Source organism: Uloborus diversus, chromosome 2, assembly GCF_026930045.1.
Source record: "Uloborus diversus isolate 005 chromosome 2, Udiv.v.3.1, whole genome shotgun sequence".
Taxonomy (NCBI): Eukaryota; Metazoa; Arthropoda; class Arachnida; order Araneae; family Uloboridae; genus Uloborus; species Uloborus diversus.
In genome coordinates this window covers 181,506,550-181,526,969 of record NC_072732.1, presented here as the reverse complement: position 1 = coordinate 181,526,969, position 20,420 = coordinate 181,506,550, and the positions used below count along the sequence as shown (strand labels likewise).

The following is a 20,420-nucleotide window of genomic DNA, read 5'->3' as shown; positions in this document are numbered from 1 at the left end:
AACATTAACACCTATGGGAGAACTTCAAAACAACACAAAAAAAATTATATTTTTGACACCAAACCAATGAAAAAAGAAATATGCAGATTCTGAAAATGTTCTTAATTTTTGACTTCAAGAAACAGGAAAAAATGTGAATAAAAACAGAAATTTCATCTCTCGAAGACTTAAAATTGACACAATTCAGAGATAAATACGCCTGAATTAAAACGAAATGACTTATCAAGGTGTTTGCTGTGAAATAAAGATTGTTGAGAAGATTTATTTTTATTTTCATTCTGAAGTTTTAATTAATTTATTTTATTGTTGGCAGAAAACAGATGGAAATTTGCGCACTTTTATTTTCAGTTTTTCTTTCTTTTTAACAAAGAAAGAGTTGCCAACGATTTTCAATAAAAAATTTGTATTTAAGAGGGTTTTTAAATTAACTTTTTATTTTAAAGTTTATTTATTTATTTATTTATTTTAGGTTTTGAAAACGGAGAAAAGTAAAATCCAAGGTGAATTATTTTTACCCAAAAGAAGAAGCTTCAAACTTTTTTTTATCATTAATTTGATGTGCTTTTTATTTATTTCTTTTCTTTAACGATTATAGTTTTTTTTTTGGATAGATATTAGTTGCTTTTGCATAGTTCAAAAAGTGCCGCTACTTTGCTTGTATGTTTATTAATTTGTTACGTATCTTTTTGATCAATTTTGTTTTTAGACACTAGCTTTAAATGTTGAAAAGGTTTCTTTGATATAATTTTTCATCTTACCTAAGTAAGAGAATATTGACTATTTGCTAGCCGATGTAAATATATGGGAAAGTAGGATCGTTAAGTTCTGGACGGAACTTCTTTTTAAATATTGTGTCTACATACATGTTTATATGGCCGTCGTCTCAGGGCAACAGTAGGATATGAGCAAGTGTCTTACTGTAGTTAGATATATTACGATAGCATGCCACATTTTCTACATTATATAACATTTCAGACAGTTGGCATTTTTTAAGAAAAATAATAGAAGATTAACTCAGTCTAATTGAGGGATAAGAAGCACAAGATTAAGTACTTATATCTCAAACCATGCGCCACCTTTTAGCTTTAAACCTTAGGTTTCATCATGCGGAGTCCGCATAACAAACAGTGGAGGCTCCTTACAAGGGTAATTACTTATCTTAAATGTTAAAGCACGCCCCACCTTTCAGCTCTGGTGTACGTAGTGGTACTCCGAAGGAAAGAAATTCAAACAGTCTTCTACAAGCAGACTTCTGCTCTCATTTTTTTGCCATTGAAATAAAAAAATCATGTTACTTATTTCAGCAAAAACAAAACAAATCTTGCGTTTCGTTCTATTATAAAAAGTCATTTTTATTTCTAAGTTACACGACATTTTTAAAGCAAAACTTTATCGAAGTTAAATTACTCTAAAACTGAAGAAAATTAAATTTAAAACAAAACTGAATCGAAAAGAAGAAAACATCATCTCACATTGCTTTTCAATGCATACATTGCCGCTATTATTTGAGCTCCCAGTAAAAATTAAAAATTCAACACTAAGTGGTTTCATTTTAAACTCCACACGTTTTCATATAGGTAAACACTTAGTTCATATTTTCGTCATGCTATTTCTTATCTTTAATTTTTTTGTTTTTAGGTAATAGCTATACTTCTTTGCAGTTGTGTAACTTTGAAAGCAAGTGACGGTTCATCATACTACCTCCGCGAATATTCAGGGCCACAATATGGGGAGGAATACGAACAAGAGAGCTACGGAGAAAATGATGAAGACAAATATGAAGAAGATTACGTCGATAGTAACTTGAAGAAATTTGAAGAAGCTGAAAAAAAATACGAGAACAAAAATGGAGACAAATACGGAGAAGATTACATGCAGAGCAACCTGAAGAAATTTCAGAAAGCTCAAAGAGACTACAAAGATAAAAATGATGGAGACAAATACAGAGAAGATTACGTCCAGAGTAATCTGAAGAAATTTCAGAAAGTTCAAAGAAACTACAAAGACAAAAATGATGGAGACAAACATGGAGAAGATTACGCCCAGAGTAACCTAAAGAAATTTCAGAAAGTTCAAAAAGACTACGAGGACAAAAATGATGGAGACAAATACGAAGAAGATTACGTCCACAGTGATGTGAAGAAAGTTCAGGAAGATCAAAAAAACTATGAAGACAAAACTGAGGGAGACGAATACGTAGAAGATTTCTATCAGGATAATCTGAGAAAATTTCAAAAGCCTCAAAAAAGTGAGAGAGACAAAATTTATGGAGGCAAGTACGCAGGAGATTACGATATTAATTTGAGGAAATTTCAGAAAACTCAAAAAAACAATAGAGACAAATTCGAAGAAGATTACGATCACGGTAATCTGAGAAAATTTCAAAAATCTGAAAAAAACTCTAGAGACAAAAATTATGGAGGTAAATATGGAGAAGTTTACGATCAGAGTAATTTGAGGAAACCCGAAAAGTCTCAAAAAGACTACGGTGACAAAAATTATGGAGAGAAATATGAAAAAGATAACAACCAGAGTAATTTAGGGAAAATTCAAAAATCTCAAAAAAACAATGGTGACAAATACGAAGATTACACTCATGGTATTCTGAAAAAAAATCAGAAATATCAAAAAAGTTCCGGAGATAAAAACAACGGAGACAAATACGAAGAAGATTACGACCAGAGCAATTTAAGAAAACTTGAGAAGTCTCAAAAAACTTCCGGAGACAAAAAATATGGCGAGAAATACGGAGAAGAATACGATCAGAGTAAGGTGGGAAATTTTCAAAAACCTCAGAAAAGCAATATTGACAAATACATAGATTATGCCGACATTATTCTGAAAAAAATTCAGAAATCTCAAAAAAACTCTGGAGACAAATACGAAGAAGACGACGATCAGAGTGATTTGAAGAAACTTGAGAAGTCTCAAAGTAGTTATGGAGACAAGAATTATGGAGAGAAATACGGAGAAGATTACGTCCAGGGTAAACTGAGGAAATTTCAGAAATCTCAAAAGAATAATGAAGAAAAATACGAAGAAGATTCCGATCAGGACGATCTGGAAAATTTTCAGAAATTTCAAAACAAATATGGAAATAAAAATTACGAAGACAAATATGGAGAAGATTACAATCTGAGGAAATTTCAGACACCTCGAAATAATTATGGCGACAAATTCGGAGAAGATTACGACTTCGGTAATCTGAAGAAATTTCAGAAATCTCAAGAAAATTATGGAGGCAAATACAAAGAAGATTATGACCAGGCTAATCTCAGAAAACTTCAGAAATCTCAGGTGAAATACGGTGTTGGAAAATATAACGATGGGCAAGAGGAGAATCTTCGAGACGTGGCCGAACATCAGTCACACAAAATCGGAGCAGAGGATTCACTGCAATCAAAAGGCGGGAAGAAAGGTCAAGTGAGCAAAGCCTACGATCGCGGATCTTACCAGAAAGAAAAGAAATATGGATATGAAAAGGCAGACGGTTTCGAAAAAGAAAGCGAAAACCACGATAGTAAGGCTAGTTCTAAACGTTTTGAAGATGGTTATGAGCACAACGAAAAGAAAGCAGACTACAAGGAAAAAGAATCTGATTTAAAAGACCGTACATCGAAGAACAAGGAACAAAAATCTGGATCACAATCTGAGGGCTCTAAAGGTATGCTACTAGATCTCAAAGAGAAATTAAATCGCGGCCAAAAATATGTTTCCAAATATAGCAATCAGAACAATAACCAGCAAAGTTCTCAATTCGCTCAACGACCCGTTCATGGGTACAAAACTTATAAACGTCCCATTCCCTTGCGGAGCTACTTAACAGAAGATAGTCCCCTATAAAGAACGTCTCAAACCTCAATTATTTCCCTTAATCAGTCATTTTGGTGGACTTCAAGTTTATAGCATAGAGTATAAATTCAATCCTCACCGCAAATGTTATTTAGATGAACTTCTTTTTCTTTTTTTACTGATCAAATGATGAAAAAGGGTTCAACAGCTCTTGTGGACAGCATATTGGTCATTACTTAAAACCCGGAAGCTTAGTGGACGGTTTTGGGGGTGATTCTTAAATGGATATCTATGAAAACAATATTTAAATAAAAGAATATGTGTTGTGTTTGTAATCGGCATCATTTTTGTAAATATGTGTAATAAATGTTTTATAGTAATTTCTTTTGTTGATTCGTAAAGTTGTTGTTTAACACAAATTTTCAATTAATATACATTGCACCTAATAAACAATGAAATGGTCTTAGAAAACATTACGAAAAATGAAGTCATTAAAAGAAAATGTATACAATGAGAAAGATAAATGATAGTCAAAAGCAACGCCAATATTGTATTAACAGTAAGGTTATTGAAGATGCGTTTTAAGAATTTAACTTATTTTAAAATGACAGATTAGATAATAAAGTTTCACTTTTGAAAATGTAATCATGTGAAACATCTTGGAGTTATATGAAAAGTCTGCTTTGAATTGCACTTTCAGAAAACTGGAAATGGTCTTTGTCATTTACTTACACTTTGAACAAATCCTAAATTGCCCTGGGTCGCTCCAGAGATGCATCCCCGCCCCTCAAACTCTAGATTTTAAGCTATACTTCCAATTCTGGCATGTTCATCTCAGAGTTTTGTTTACATGAAAGCTCAATAAGGCACTGCACCAGCAATAATTTTTTGAAGCAAATTTTTATAAATCGGCCCGTTCGAAAAGGAACAAAATTGTGTTTTGGATTCCAACGGTACATCAATTCCCAAACTAATAAAAAGTCGTTTTCTTTCCTAAGAGAAATGTTAATATCTGTGATGTAACTTACAACACAGCTTAGAGCTTCCTTCTATCACAAAAGTTTTCTCTATCAGTGAGGACACAGCAACAGTAAATGCTACTAGCCAGTAGCGCGCACAAGGGGGTTCACACCTCCCCCCCCCCCGATTGTCTATAATCCTATTCAAATAGTATAGTCATCGCACTATGCGTACTGATAATTCACTCGACAACAAAGTAAAAACTTCTTTCATAACTTGTACTTCATGATTCTACATAACTGTGTAACGCGGATATTCTTTCAATGCAGAGTAAATCTATTAAGCTTTTAGTGGTAAAATATAATTTTAAAAATATAATGTAACTAGTATGTTGTGGCCATCACGAAACTTTCTTCTATATTTTTCCTTTTTCTGATCCCTCCAAATGCTTGACGAGGAAGCAATATTAATGACAAAAACAAAATTACACATGCAAAAACTTGACGACCATCCCAATGTCTGAATTATTGTAAAAGCAAAGCAAAGAGCGAAAATTGAAAGTTATTTTAAAAGCCTTGCTTGAATTAATTACAAATATTTTATTTATTAACAAACATAAGATGGCAACAGTTAAAAATTTTAAATCATTGAGATAATATTTCCGATCATTTCCGTACAATTAAAATCACGAGAAATACGCAGACGACAATCTATTACGATTTATCTTTCTTATTGTTGAATTAATAAAGCTATTTTTATCGCAAAAAAAAAAAAATAATAATTTGAATTCTGAAATTTTGAATTCAAATTATGTTTTTCGCAATCACGAACTGAGACAGGACCCTACTCATTGGAGTTATTGTTTCTAGAAACGGCTCCTGTCCCCCCCCCCCCAAGTCTACCTCTACTCCTGGGCGGTTACTTGTGCATAGTTGTGCGTGTGCGTAGACCTGTGTGTATGCACGTAGGCGTGTGGTGAGTGTATGTGTGTGAAGTCGTGTGTGTGCGTATGTGTCTGAACGTGCGTGTGTATAGAACATGGACGCCTCCGACCAAGAGAAGCGGATAGCTCAAAACCGGAGCAGCCGCGCCGCGCCACCAGCAGAGGACGGTGGGCGGTGGTGCTACAAAGGCTTCTGTTTCAAGTTGAAAAAGGCACGAACACCAAAAACGGTCAAATGAGAACAATAAGCAATCGTGATTGCTCAAAAAAAAAAATCAACACCTCTTGGAGCGATTGGAATCAAAATTGAACCAAAGCCTGTTTACGTATGGATTCACATATATTCCAAATTTCAACCAGAACGTAGCATTACTTCTTGAGATAGGGCACTCACAATGGAAAAAAAGAACGGGCGATTGCGCTACCCCCTTTTTAGCTGCTGACACCAAAATAAAATCAGCTCTTATACCCACTAAGAGCTACTTGTCAAAAAATTTTTGTTTGATTCCGTTCGTTGTTTCTTGAGATACAGCAGTCACAATTGACGACAAAAAACGTTCTATAGCTCAACCCCCGTTTGAGTTATTGACACCAAAATTGAATCGGCACCTGTTCCTGTTACTGGCAACATATGGACCAAATTTTGTTTGATTCCGCCAGTTACTTCCTGAGGAATAGCAATCACGCGTAACTCAAAAAACGTCCCATTGCTCCACCCCCCTTGGAGGAATTCGCGCGAAAAACCAATGGGCACAAGTTCACATAGGGGCACATATGTGTACCAAATTTCGTTCGATTTCATGCGGTAGTTTTTGCTGTAGAGCGGCCACAAAAAACTGGTCACACACAGACGTGACACACATACACACACACATACACACAGACAGACAGATATTTTCCAAAAATAGTCGAAATGGACTCAACACACCTCAAAACGTTCGAATCCGTCAAAATTCGAAATTTGAAAATTTGCACGAATCCAATACTTTCTGCTATATATTAGATATAGAAGAAAGTAAAAATGAGTGATGAAATTCATAAAAGATAAGAAGTCACATCTTTTTGTCTTTTATGATTTTGTATATCACAAACATCTTTCGTAAAAACCGTACATGAAGAGGAAAAACAAAATAATTTATTTGGCTAATTAATGGTTATGCATTCATTCACAGAGATATTTTTAAAGGTTTTTTTCTTCTTGACAGTCGATAAAATCAAAAGAATATGTTTGGCTGCGTGGAGTGGTATGATACGAGAATAGCGACTTTCGACTGTAGTCCCACTCCTTGAAAAATTCCTTCGTACACTGCTACTAGACAAACGCAACCATAACTACCGTTAATTCTCGTATTTACACTATTTACCACCTTTAAGTTCTAACATTTCTGTGTTTCAGATACAGTAATGCCACTCATAAAATCACTGGATTCAAAACTAGCCGCGTTTAAAAATCAAATCCGGAAGGAAGAACAGAATCATTGCAATTCAAAAACTCTAATTTGAATTCCGAAACTTTGAATTCAAATTATGTTTTTCGCAATCACGAGTTGCGACAAGACCCTACTGATTAGAGTTATTGTTTTTAGAAATGGCTCCCCCGCCCAAGCATGTCCCTCCTCCTGGGTGCTTACGTGTATATAGTTGTGTGCGTGTGTGTGTAGGCTTACGTGTGTGCACGTAGGCGTGTGTATGTGTGTAAAGGCGTGCGCGCGTAGGCGACTGTGTATGAGCATGCGTGTGTAGGACATGGACGCCACCGCCCAGCAAAACGACTATTCCGGGGGACTGTGCTCAGGACCAGCCACGCCGCCGCCAGTGGACGGTGGTGCTGCAGGCCTGGTCCAAGCTGAAAAAGGAACCGGAACATCAAGGACTGTCAAGTGAGAACAATAAGCAATCGTGATTGCTCAAAAATGTTAAAAGTCGTCCTTTAATAAAATTATTATCGCCGTCTTATGAAATCAAGATTTTGGAGGGCATACAGGATATGATTCAGAAGTTTCAAGACTTTTTTTTTCGATAAGAGGAGTGCGCGGGGACTGAAGCGGACGGGTTGGGGAAGTATTGGAGGGCGTCAATGAACAAACGGAAGGTGCGGCAGATGGCTTCAGAACACTGGAGAGTGCGTATCGCTAGCTGCGTGAGTGCGTGTCATTGACCTCGGTCGAAAAGTGGGAGACACGAAAATGGAGCAGTACTTACTTTTACCCTGGAGTGCCCCGCCACTTGAGGGATCGACTTCACTCGGCGATCAAAGGCGATTAGATTCTCCACCACGACAACGCGTCCGCTCACACGTCGCACGCCACGTGCGAAGTTTTGATCAAGTTCAACGTGACAACACTGCTACAGCCACCCTATAGCCCCGACTTGGCTCCAAGTGACCTTTTCTCTTCCCCTGAATCAAGACAGGCCTATAGGGAAGCGATTCGACTCCACCGACGCCATTCAGCTCGCTTCGACGAGAACCCTTGACAGCATGTCACCCGAAGTCTTCCAGAAGGGCTACGAATAATGGAAGACGCGCTGGCAGCGCTGTATTGATACTGTAGGATCATATTTTAAAGAATTTTAGCCCGCTGAACTCAAATGTCCAATAAATTTCTAGTTCTGAAATCAGTCTTGAAACTTTTGAATTATACGTTGTATGCTGAAACTTGGAAACGATAGCTGAAAAAATTTGAAAATTGCAACAGACGTAAGAAATTCTCAAGTTACACCGTACCAAGAAGCGGAGAGAGTGTTTCAGGAAAAGAGGAAATTACAGTGTTACAGTTTGCATTCTTCAGTGTATGTCAGAAAAGCACTTAATGTCGTGCGATGCACTTCAGAGTAAATTACAAGAGCTTTTTTAAGCTTTCAAACGATTTTGAAAACGAACACTTTCAAATTTTGTCAATCAAACAGCAGTAGCAGTATGCTAATATTTTAAGATTTTTCAGCAAATAAAAATTTAAATCACATTTAAAATGTCAACTGCATTTTGAAATACTTAAAAATGCAGAAAATAGTGATTTATTTCTTCTTTACAGTATTTAAATATGTATTAAAAAAAAATTTTTTTTAGTGTAGGTATACCGGTTTATAAAATTGGCCGCTTTGTGAAATCAAATGTCCTTAGAACGATGTTAATAAGCTTGCAGGCACTTGTATTAATATAATTTTGCATATCCATCAAATTTTAAACATTTTTGCTACCGGTATTATAATCGAAAGCTTATATAAGTAAACGAAAAACGTATGTTTTTTTTTTTTTTTTCTGCTGCCGAACTGAAAACAAGTCGACTAGATAACACATCAATAAGTCATGAGATTGAAAAATTTATAAAGCTTTATAAGCTAACATTTAGAAACCTGACTGGTTTTCCTAACCCTCAGACGACATGTGTTAAAACCTCATGACAATCTGCCTTTTAGTTCAAAATTTACAGCGGTTTTAGTGAAGCAACTTTAACTTAATTAAAAACAATGGATGAAAGAGAATTTCGCTTGTTGATTGAACATTCTTTTTGATAGGAAAAAATACTGTTCAAGCTCAGGACGGTCCGAAGAAAGGGCAAGAGGAGCCATCGTCCCGGGCACCAAAATATGAGAGGGTGCTGTAAACTAAGCATTAAAACTTAAAGTTGTTTCCATATTTTTACTTTCTTCTATATCTAATATATAGAAGAAAGTATAGGATTCGTGCAAATTTTCGAATTTCGAATTTTGACGGATTCGAACGTTTTTAGGTGTGCCGAGTCCATTTCGACTATTTTTGGAAAATGTCTGTCTGTCTGTGTGTGTATGTGTGTGTGTGTGTGTGTGTGTGTGTGTGTGTGTGTGTCACGTCTGTGTGTGACCAGTTTTTTGTGGCCGCTCTACAGCAAAAAACTACCGCATGAAATCGAACGAAATTTGGTACACATATGTGCCCCTATGTGAACTTGTGCCCATTGGTTTTTCGCGCGAATTCCTCCAAGGGGGGTGGAGCAATGGGACGTTTTTTGAGTTACGCGTGATTGCTATTCCTCAGGAAGTAACTGGCGGAATCAAACAAAATTTGGTCCATATGTTGCCAGTAACAGGAACAGGTGCTGATTCAATTTTGGTGTCAATAACTCAAACGGGGGTTGAGCTATAGAACGTTTTTTGTCGTCAATTGTGACTGCTGTATCTCAAGAAATAATGAACGGAAAGAAAGAAAAATTTATCGGCAAGTAGCCCTTAAAGGGTATAAAAGCTGATTTTATTTTGGTGTCAATAGCTAAAAAGGGGGTAGCGCAATCGCCCGTTCTTTTTTTTCCATTGTGAGTGCCCTATCTCAAGAAGTAATGCTACGTTCTGGTTGAAATTTGGAATATATGTGAATCCATGTGTAAACAGGCTTTGGTTCAATTTTGACACCAATCGCTCCAAGGTGTGTTTTTTTTTTTTTTTTCGAATAAAAATAGCTTTATTAATGCAACAATAAGAAAGATAAATCGTAATAGATTGTCGTCTGCGTATTTCTCTTGATTTTAATTGTATGGAAATGATCGGAAATATTATCTCATTGCATGGCCCCACTGAATACTTAATAAATACTGAATAAGCGCCAGCGCATTCAGTGGGGCCATGTTCAATGATTTAAAATTTTTAACTGCTGCCATCTTATGTTTGTTAACAAATAAAATATTTGTAATTAATTCAAGCAAGGCTTTTAAAAAAACTTTCAGTTTTTGCATGTGTAATTTTGTTTTTGTTGGGAATATTGCTTCCTCGTCAAGCATGGGGAAGGATCAGAAAAAAAAGAAAAATATAGAAGAAAGTTTCGTGATGGCCACAACATACTAGTTTTGTAAAAAGTTTTCAAATGCTAACGCATTAGATTTCATTTCCGTCTTTTATGATACGCATTATTCGGACAACAGTTTTGTGTCACAGAGAGAAGCAGAATACTGCTGTGCTAAGTAGGACTCGACCGATGCATCGGCGCCGATGGTTCAACAATTTAGACATCGGCATCGGCGGCCGATGCTAACTTGCAGGAAACATCGGCCCATCGGCCTTAAAAAACATCGAAAAGCCGATGGAATTGGCCGATGTTTTTTTTAAAAAAAAAAGGACCTTTGCTGTTTTACTTTTTAATACAAAGTAAAGGAAGTTATAGTTTTCATACAAAATTGTTTACTTAAATTTCTGTATGACACCCCTATCAGTCACCCCTGAAAGAGTTTTTAATACTGCATTCTTACCAGGAAACATCACGAGCTCAGTAATCATGAAAAAAGTTAAAAATGGTCGCATTCGAAAGAGTATCTTTAGAAAAAAATTTGACCCAAATATTGTGTGCCCTCGTCCTTTAGTTTTTGAGATATGGGGGGTCAAAGTTTGTCGAAATCTTACGAAAATTCGCCAAATTTAAAGACTTGGCAGGAAATGGCAAATACCACGTGATTTCATCGCCTGCGTCTAGCAAGACTCTCATTCCCATTTCTGGTCATCTGCAAAGCGCGTAAACGATGTTTCGAATTAACCCTTTACTTGTGAGTGTAAAATTAAAAAGTAACTATGAAGCCTGTGAAATGGAAACTAGAGAGCTTTATCCAGAGGAGCTACAACTTTATAACGAAATTGAACGTAGGATTTAACTTTGTAATCGTGATAATAATGCATTTCAGAATTTAAGTGCATTTCAAGTGTGTTTTACTTAACTAATTTAAATTTGTACTCTTGTTATGAAATGTGTTGTAAGTAATTAATAATTATGTACGAGAACTAAAATGAATAAGTAAAAAAAAATGCTTATTAAAGCTTATATATTGAAAATAAAATGGATAGTTTTTGATGTTGAAAGAAAATGATCATGGATTGTAGTATCCCAGCTCTTATTTATTTTTTCAAAAGTTATTATTATTCATGAAGTTTTATTGTCTGACCACTGCTAGCGAAAATGTTTAATTTTTAATTTAAAATAAAAAAATAATAATAATAATAATAATAATTCAAAAAAAAAAAAAGAAAACAACGGATAGTAAATGTCAAAAATTTGCACAGCAAAACTAACGATGTCGAAAATTACTTCACAACAAATTCTTATCAAAAATTTTATAGTCTACGTTCATTACAACAACCCCTGTAGTTCGAAAAAGTCTGTCACTGCAACTGAAAGTCGCTATAACGTAAATGCACATCATATTGCATGTTATTTATTCATTTTTAAAAATACCTAAGTCACTTTTACCAATTATGTTTCACGTTAAAAGGGAGTTCAAATACGAGCAAAATAAAAATTAATACAGTTTTTTTTTATTTGACTTGTTAGAGGGCATAACTTGAAAACGATACACATAACGAAAAACACACTGGAAATAACTGACAGAAATCGTTTTTTTTTTAAATTTGAGAACATGGTTTGCAATCTTTAAAATTGTCGTTTTCTTCGTATTTAGATACTGTTGAAGACTTCAGATTTACGACTTTTCAAAAAAAAAAAAGACTTTAAAGTGTGTTTATCGTTTCTCTACGGTTATAATATTTTTTTCAAAACAGTTTCATCATCGAATAAACTCTTTCAGTGGAAATATTTCACCCACAGAAGCATAAAAGTTTTAAACATCAGTTTTTTAACAGACAGTCTTAAGAATAACAAAAAAGTTTAAACTTTGAACGGTATACTCAAATGTATTCAGTTAATACGTTCTATTGGATGCTAAAATATCATTACATCTGTGGAATTTTAAACGAGATTTTGTGCTCGAACCCTATGACAGATCGGTCGCAGTAATAGGAGGTCGTTCTTGTTGACTGCAGTTAGGAGCGCACTGATGGGATTTCACTGTGACCTCCCAAAAATTTTCCTTATTCGACAAAGTTCGTCTGACAGTTCGGCAAATTAGAGGACATAATTACAATTTTTTAACTCCCGAAAGTCACTTTTCATACATTATTATTTGCGCATACTCGTATTTTATCGCTCGGCAAAATTTGAATTTTCTTTGGTAAATTGAGAATTTTTGCTTTCCCAAAAGTTTAAGCTCGGGGAACCTCTCACTGCAGTATATTTTAATTTGCTTTATTACTATAGTAAAATGTCAAAAATCAGAACAAATTAGCTTTGCACAGAACCTAAAAGAAAAAATAATTAATACTTATGAGAACCTTGTTTAGAAATAAAATATATTTCACCAATAATAATAACCACGAAAAATAGTGAAGAAAAATCTACTTACATCTACTACTACTACCTAAAATGCTAAAAGACATTTTTATCTTGACCTTCTCCATAACATTTTACAGGGGGGAGGTTCAAATTAAATTATTCGAGAAAATTACTTTTAGTTATTCGAAAAGCAACAAAAGACACACCCACATTCACATTTCTGTAGTTGGAAACAAATGTTTGTTGGAACTCCCCTCGGGGTCTAGGGGATTCGTCAAAAGAAAATATGATTTGAAGTCAATATACATTATATTTCCATTGTTTTTACAATAAAATAAAACAAATAGTTTGGGCGGTGGCTTTTCCCCTATACAGTTGCACGTTAATATCCCGGAACACAAGCCCCTAAAAATTTCAATGCCGCAGTCTGTGCCACGACACCCCGCGCCATGGTAGTCACCCCGAGTAAAGAATTAATGCGCTATTTCTCACCGCTTTGGTGGTGACCAAATATGGAAGTGAAATGTCTTGTCAGATGCATATGTTGAATTCGCGCCGTACCTTCCATTTCTGAACAAAATTCGCTAAATTTGGCGACTTTACTAAAAATTTCGGCAATTTTTAAGACCTCATATTTCGATAACGTGGTCACGAGGGCACGTAGTTTCAGTGCCATAAACATGTTTTCCAATGCTCTTTCGAATGCCACCAATTTGGAATTTTTTTGAATTTCCTTGATCGTGATGTTTCCTGGTTAGGTACCAAACAAGTTAATTATTGTTTTGTTTCTTACAGCTGGATGTACGTATGTATCTCTCATAAGTTATAACTCAAAAATGGTAAGCTGTAGAAGGATAAATTTTCGCATGTGGGGTGTGCGTACGTTCCAGTTGTGCACTTCCCTTTTTGTTTTCGATCGCGTGTTCTGAAATGCCTGTTTACTCATTTTTTGTGGCTATTAATTACTTATTTCAATGCAAAACTAATATAGCGTCTCAGACTGACGATCATTTGGTGATATATTACCGATTTAGAGACCATGGAAACAAATATGAGATGGCGAAACCGGTTTTTGTGTCATTTTATTAGATTTCCGTTGAACCGACGGTAATTTTTAATTTTTCGATATTTGTAATATGAATCACAGTAATGCAGTCTTTTCTGTATCGCTTCGGCGGAGTTACAAGTTTGAGACCCGTTGAAATACATTTTGGGGCCCAATTTCTCTATCATAGAAGTTGTAAAACATTTATCAGAAGCATTTTTGTAACTCCTACGGTGTCCCTGCGGTTATGAGGCCTTTCGCGTAATTGCAACATTTGCTATATTTTATATCCGCCACTGCACGTCAAAACAAACTCGGATGCAAGTTTTGAAAGGGTTTTTTTGCTCAATGTTTATGATTATTTTGAACTCTATTTTTTATGACTATTTTTTTAATTTCCGAGAACACTTGCGTGCCCCTCCTCCCACTCCCTCAATTTCTGAAATTAAACTCTAGTTGTATTTCTGAGTTTTTTAAAACTAATACCATTCATAAAGTTAGAGATTTTTTTTTTCAAACTTTATCTATTGTTTAGGAAGACATTAGAGCATTAATGTAAGAAATTGATTAAAGACGTTTTGAATAGTGACATAATTCGGAAATCAAAGGGACTTGAATTTTTTCTTCGGAAGTGCTGAAGTAGATTCAGAAACTCTTCCGAGGCGTTGGTGGTAGCGGTTCTGTACTAAAACGAGCTAAAGTGTGCATCACATGACTTCTTTTCACCCCAACTTAATGTTATTTCCCCATTATTGGCCATTTTAATGTGATTCAATAGTTAACTCTCTAAATATTACTAACAGTGGCCAAATTGAAACCAGAAAAAAAAAATAATAAATATATTTCTTAAATCGCCAAATTTGTCGCCAAGTTGGTAACAAAACTTGGCGACCAAAAGACTGGCAAATTATCGTCAAGTGTCCGCCAAATTATAACACCACTTGAGTTTGCATCGAAATTAACAATGATTCCCCCCCCCCCAAAAGGGGCAAAAGCCCCCTCTAAAAACACCCGATTGCAACCAAAAGGGGAGGTGCACAACTAGACCCCACCAGGAGTCTACGTACCACATTTCAACTTTCTAGGACATACCGTTCTTGAGTTATGCGACATACATACGCACATACATACATACGGACGTCAAGAGAAAATTCGTTGTAATTAACTCGGGTATTGTCAAAATGGATGTTTCGGGTTCTATACGTTCTTAGGCACTTATCCGCGTGTGGTCGGGTTCAAAAAAAAAAAAAAAAACTCAACATTCATTTAGGGGAGAGCAAAATGGAAATTAAGGCTGATTTTTTAGTGAAATTTTTTTTCGCGAATACAATATTTCCTTTTTTTTGTAAAAGGAAGTAAAAATGAGGCCGAAGTGTGAGTTACTCCAAAATCAGTGGGTGACACCCCCCCCCCTAACCCTCCCTCGTCGTTTCAAGCATTTCTTAAATATTTAGCGATTATTTATTTTAGTCAAGAAATGTCATTTTGCGTATTTCTCATACTTGTTTCACCTATATTTCGTAATGCGCCATCTTTTCTGCATCATTAAAATAGCGATCGATTTTTTTTCTGTTGTAAGTAGCTATTTTTATGTATTTATATAAAACCAATGAATAAGATATTTTCGTTTTTTATAGAAAAGTTTCAAGGATTTTCTATTATGCAAATTTTTAAATTTCAGAAAATTGTTAAATTGAAAAATTTAATTTGAACTTGTTTGAAAAGCTACATAAAAGATTAAACAATCAAATTGTTCAATATTACGTGTGCAAACATCAGATCAAGTAGTATATGTATTCAGTTATTAACTTGGTGTAATTATTGAGTTTGTTTATTGTAGCGGCGTTTAAAGAACCTCGCTCTTTTCATGGCTATTTCTTTTTTCAGCAAAATTTATGTCACTGTTATAGCTTTCATGAAAAATGCAAACTTTTCTATTCATAAATTTTAAATAAGTATAAAAATATTCCTATTTTGATTTAATATTGTAATTTATCTGTAACATTTTTTTTTTTTTTTTTTTTTTTTGGTTAATTTGATGACTAAAAAATGTCTACGTGCAATTTTTCCACTTTAACTGCGTAATTTGTTGACGGTTTCATAGTTTTATTCTTATTTTTTTAATGATTAAACAACATAATTTAACGTTTTTTAACTGTGTTTAATGTACCTAAATCCATACATTATTACAATATTACTGAAATCTTAGTTGAATGTTCAATTAAAAAAAAAAACAAATCAATTGGTTATTAAACAGTCTCTTTGTTTTTCTTCCTTTTTTTTCTTTCTTTCTTTCTTTTCTTTTCTTTTTTGGCTGTTGTTCTTTCTCTTTCATCATACAGCAGTCAAAAAAAGGAGAAGCATAACTACACTCTATGCAGATTGTACGTAGTACGATCCAAAAGTTCGGGGACAAGCTGTATAAAACCTTACCCAGAATAGTTTACATTACCGAAGCATATCCACCTTCAAAAGGTCACCTTGAAAGACTATGTACTTCTGCCAGTGTTCATATAACTTTTGGGAACACGCCTAGAAGCCATTTTTTGCTACCTTCTATGCTGCAGCTTTATCTTCTCCTGGCGGATGAAAGCGGCGTCCATGCAAATGTTTTTTGCTGGGAACAGGTAAAAGTCACATGGAGCTAACTCCGACGAAACGTTATTTTATTGGTTTGTCATATCAGAGTATTGACCAATCAAACCGTGCATCCTCAACATGAAAATCGTCTTCTTCCCCACGATGAAGTTAAAGCAACAGCGCAAGAGGCCTTACAGGAGGTTGCGAAAAATGTCTTCCAGAAGTACTTAAAAAAGCTACATGAACGTTGGCAGAAGTGCATAGTCGTTCAAGCTGACTATTTTGTAGATAGATGTGCTTCGGTAATGTGAACTATTCAGGGTAAGGATTTATAAAACTTGTCCTAGAACTTTTAGAACATACTACTTACGTATGAGTTTTCAATTTACTATTTCATAACGTTTTTGAGTGACGCATTTTTTACGCGCATGACGACATCACAAGAGAATTTGCGATAATTAGCTGAGGAAGCTTTCAAAATGGATATTTCAGTCATCTATATGTTCTTAGGTACATATGCATGTACAGATGTGGCGAAACAACTTGTGAAGTATAGATTGGGTAATCGTAAAATAGAAATTAAGGTCGAAATCTGTTTTTTTTTTTTTTTTTTTTTTTTTGTGATTACAATTCTTTGTTTGTAGAAAGGAAGTAAAGTGAAATGAATCAATGATCCTTTAAATCCCTGACACTCTTATCAATTTATTTCTGTTTGATTTTTTTTTTGCCATCGGACAACGGCATCGGCCATCGGCCATTTGGAGGAAAACAATCGGCCATCCTTGAACAATCGGCATCGGCCAAAAAATGCCATCGGTCGAGCCCTAGTGCTAAGTGCAAAAGCCGTATCAGCAGCCGAGTTCAAAGCGAGAAATTGCTATTTAAAGTTTGGCGCCTCCATGTGTTTGATGAGAACGCAACTTTTTTAGAATTTTTTAAAAAAATATTTCCCGTTGACAAATGACCCATAAAACGTGGAATTTAGGTGAAATATGTTCCAAAGAACCACCTGGTGACCGTTCAATTTTGATGAAAATTGCAGATACGACTTTTGTGCTTAGAACGGAAGAATACTTCATTTTGAAGGATGTATGTATATAGGTACGATCAGCGAAAACGCGCGATCAGAAAAAAAAAAAAATCTTCTTGCGTGTTCTCACTTATCCCACCTATTACACAACGAAGTGTGTAATAGGTGGGACGATGTGTGTGTTTTCGCTTACAATTCATCGTGAACTCCGTGGCAGAACCACAAGCTGATTTGAAATGGGTCGCACAAACAAAAATGACGCTGGAAGCTTAGGCCTTTAAAATACAGTTCTAAATAAGGTTCGCCATTGCTGGTCTAAGCGGTCTGTAGAGGAAAAAATAGTCTATGCCGCCCTGAGTTTTATCTCCTGGAAAAGAGCTTTCTAAATCACAAATTATAGCTTTTGCTGTCCCTTTATGATTAATTCTAACAGTAGTGACATCTTTTATACTCAGCCCCTTCTCATTAGTTTGGGTTGAACCCTATAGTTAAAGTGTGCGGTGACGCGTTTCCAAGTTTGTTCACTTCTGCATTAACAGATGACAGACTTCAGAATTATAATTCAGAGCATGAATTGTTGTACAGTAATAAAAGAAAAACTAATATTTGCAAAAAATATATGAAAATAATCCCACAAAACAACATAAAAGTTCTTAGGTAGGATATTTCATTATAAACTTCACTTAACTAAAAATGCGAAAAACAAAAACACAAAATCCACTTTTATTGATTTTTTTTTCTTTTGAAAAAAGGTATAAATTTTTTTTAATGAACAAAATACTACAAAAAAAAAAAAAAAAGAGAGAGAGAGAGAACACTTTATACTTTCTCGACAAAACTCCACTCTACTAGATTATAAACGTATAGAAGATTTTAAAAGTACAAAATTTATTCTGAATTCGCCATAATGGTTCAACATAATTACTTAGACATAAATCAACAAAGATCATTTAAAAAAAATATTCAGAACTTACCTTTCTACTCTTTTCTTTTTCGTGTCCAGAAGGTCAGGAAACCTCTTGCATGCGCACATTTTTAGTTTTATCATCAGTACTAGTAGGCAATGCGACGATAACCACATAACACTAAATCACCTTCCAAGCGCTAACCTCATTAAACATCCTTTAACCAAACTTGCAAATTCAATTTTTACAACTTTTCCCAACATCATCAAACGCAACATTCGTACTCGCTGAAGCAAACACTTCTCAAGAAAAACTCATCCAATCAACCATAATATTCTTATTAGTATCTCTATCGCAATAAAATCCAAGCTAGCCTTTTGCACAAACAAATGTGTCCTATTCAACGAACAAAAATGACTCCTTTTTACCCAAGTACCACCTTTTTATCTATCTGCTAACTTTATGGCCAACCAATCTGCACTCCTACGGTATAACTTTGATATACCCCCCAAAAATTACGCGCCAAATCTGGCACTCCCTACGGACTTTTTAGGGTTGCTGTTTCTTATTTTGGTGTTGCCAATTTAGGTTTTTTTTTCAGCTTTTAGGTTTTTGCTCTTGCCAAATTTAATATTTTCTTGTATTTTGTACCATTTTTTTTAAAGTTTTGTGGCAACAATTTTTGGATTTCATATATGTTTTAGCACCATTTCATTCATTCGCCATTTCTATGTGAATTTGATATAGCAGATTTCTGCCTTGCTGTATTTTGCTGCAAATCTGGTTGTATTTTCCAATTATCTTTTTTTTTCTACTAATTATTTTTATCTTTTAGCTTTCAATATTCCTACTGTGAATAGTGTTGTTCAAAAGTTTCAGGGAATTTTGAGTCGGAAAATTGATAGTTGTTCTTTATTTTCGTCGGGTAAGCCGACAGAATTTTGCTTGGCGATAAAAAAAAGTCGCCAAATTTCCGATTTGGGGGGGTATATCAAAGTAGTTCCCACTCCTACTTCCAACCATCCAATCTGCCGTAGGCGGCTATACTTGTTCGCAACTTTCGTTGACAATGACGTCACAACGCGCGGAAGAAAAAAACGAGTTAACAGATAAAACGTCACACTTACTAGCTACCTCCTCTACCTTTTTCGCGAATAAGAGATGATCGCCACCTGACTATGAGCTGCTATTGGCTGGCGCGTTTGATTCAAATGAACGAAATAACTCGCGCTGCTTTGCTGGTAAAATATAAAATATTTAACGACTAACAGAAATTATGATAAAAAAAGGTTACGTATGCTTAGGCCGCTAACTAATCCGATGTCTCAGGTGAAGAGCGTAAATTCAATCGAATATCAGAAAAGGCGCTAGGAACTATTTTCTTCTCTTCACCTCAGCGTATTTCTCCATTGTCAAGTAAGCTTGCAGTCGAGTATAGTACGCTAAAGAAAAACAGCATGACATGTGACAAGAGGAGGGGAGGAGGTAAGGTAAAGTGCGACACTTTGTAACAGAGAGGGAGTGATCAAATTTGTTGAAAGAAAAAAGTGTGACATCATTTATGGACAGCCCCTTAGAAAATTCCAAGCAAACTTACCGCGTATTACACGATTGCCGCACTTTCTCTAAAAATAATAAATTTCAAAATCCGCCAATCCAAAGCTACCCAGCAATAAAAAAGGGAATTTAATGATACACTAAACCGTTCACCAAGAATTTTAATCCATCGGATCAACACATGCCGGATATTTGGAATGAGTTTCCTGACATCTCAGCTAAGCAACTGAGATATCTCACAGCCAAAATGCACACTAAATTCAAACTGTTAAGCGGTTATGCTCACACAGAGAAAGAAACTTACCGTTCTGCCTTAAGAGCGCAGGATCCTTTAGTACATTCGTCGGATCCGTGCTTTTGGTTTGCTCCGATTTCATCTGTTTGTGAAGGAGAACCACTCGTTCTCTCCAATCCGAAGGATCCATCGCCACTGCAAAAGAAAAGTGCATCAATGTAGTTAGTGTGAGGATAACATTCTATACAAT

At 35.2% G+C, this 20,420-nt stretch overlaps 1 protein-coding gene across 1 annotated transcript in view; it reads right to left on the bottom strand.

The window, feature by feature from the left end:
* LOC129216188 (uncharacterized) overlaps positions 1-20,345 on the bottom strand; it is an 87,765-nt gene extending 67,420 nt beyond the window's left edge. Inside the window, exon 1 of the mRNA XM_054850369.1 lies at positions 20,240-20,345. Coding sequence (XP_054706344.1) covers positions 20,240-20,312 — 73 coding nt within the window. The 5' untranslated portion in view covers positions 20,313-20,345. The remainder of the gene's footprint in view (positions 1-20,239) is intronic.
* Positions 20,346-20,420: the final 75 nt, after the last annotated feature.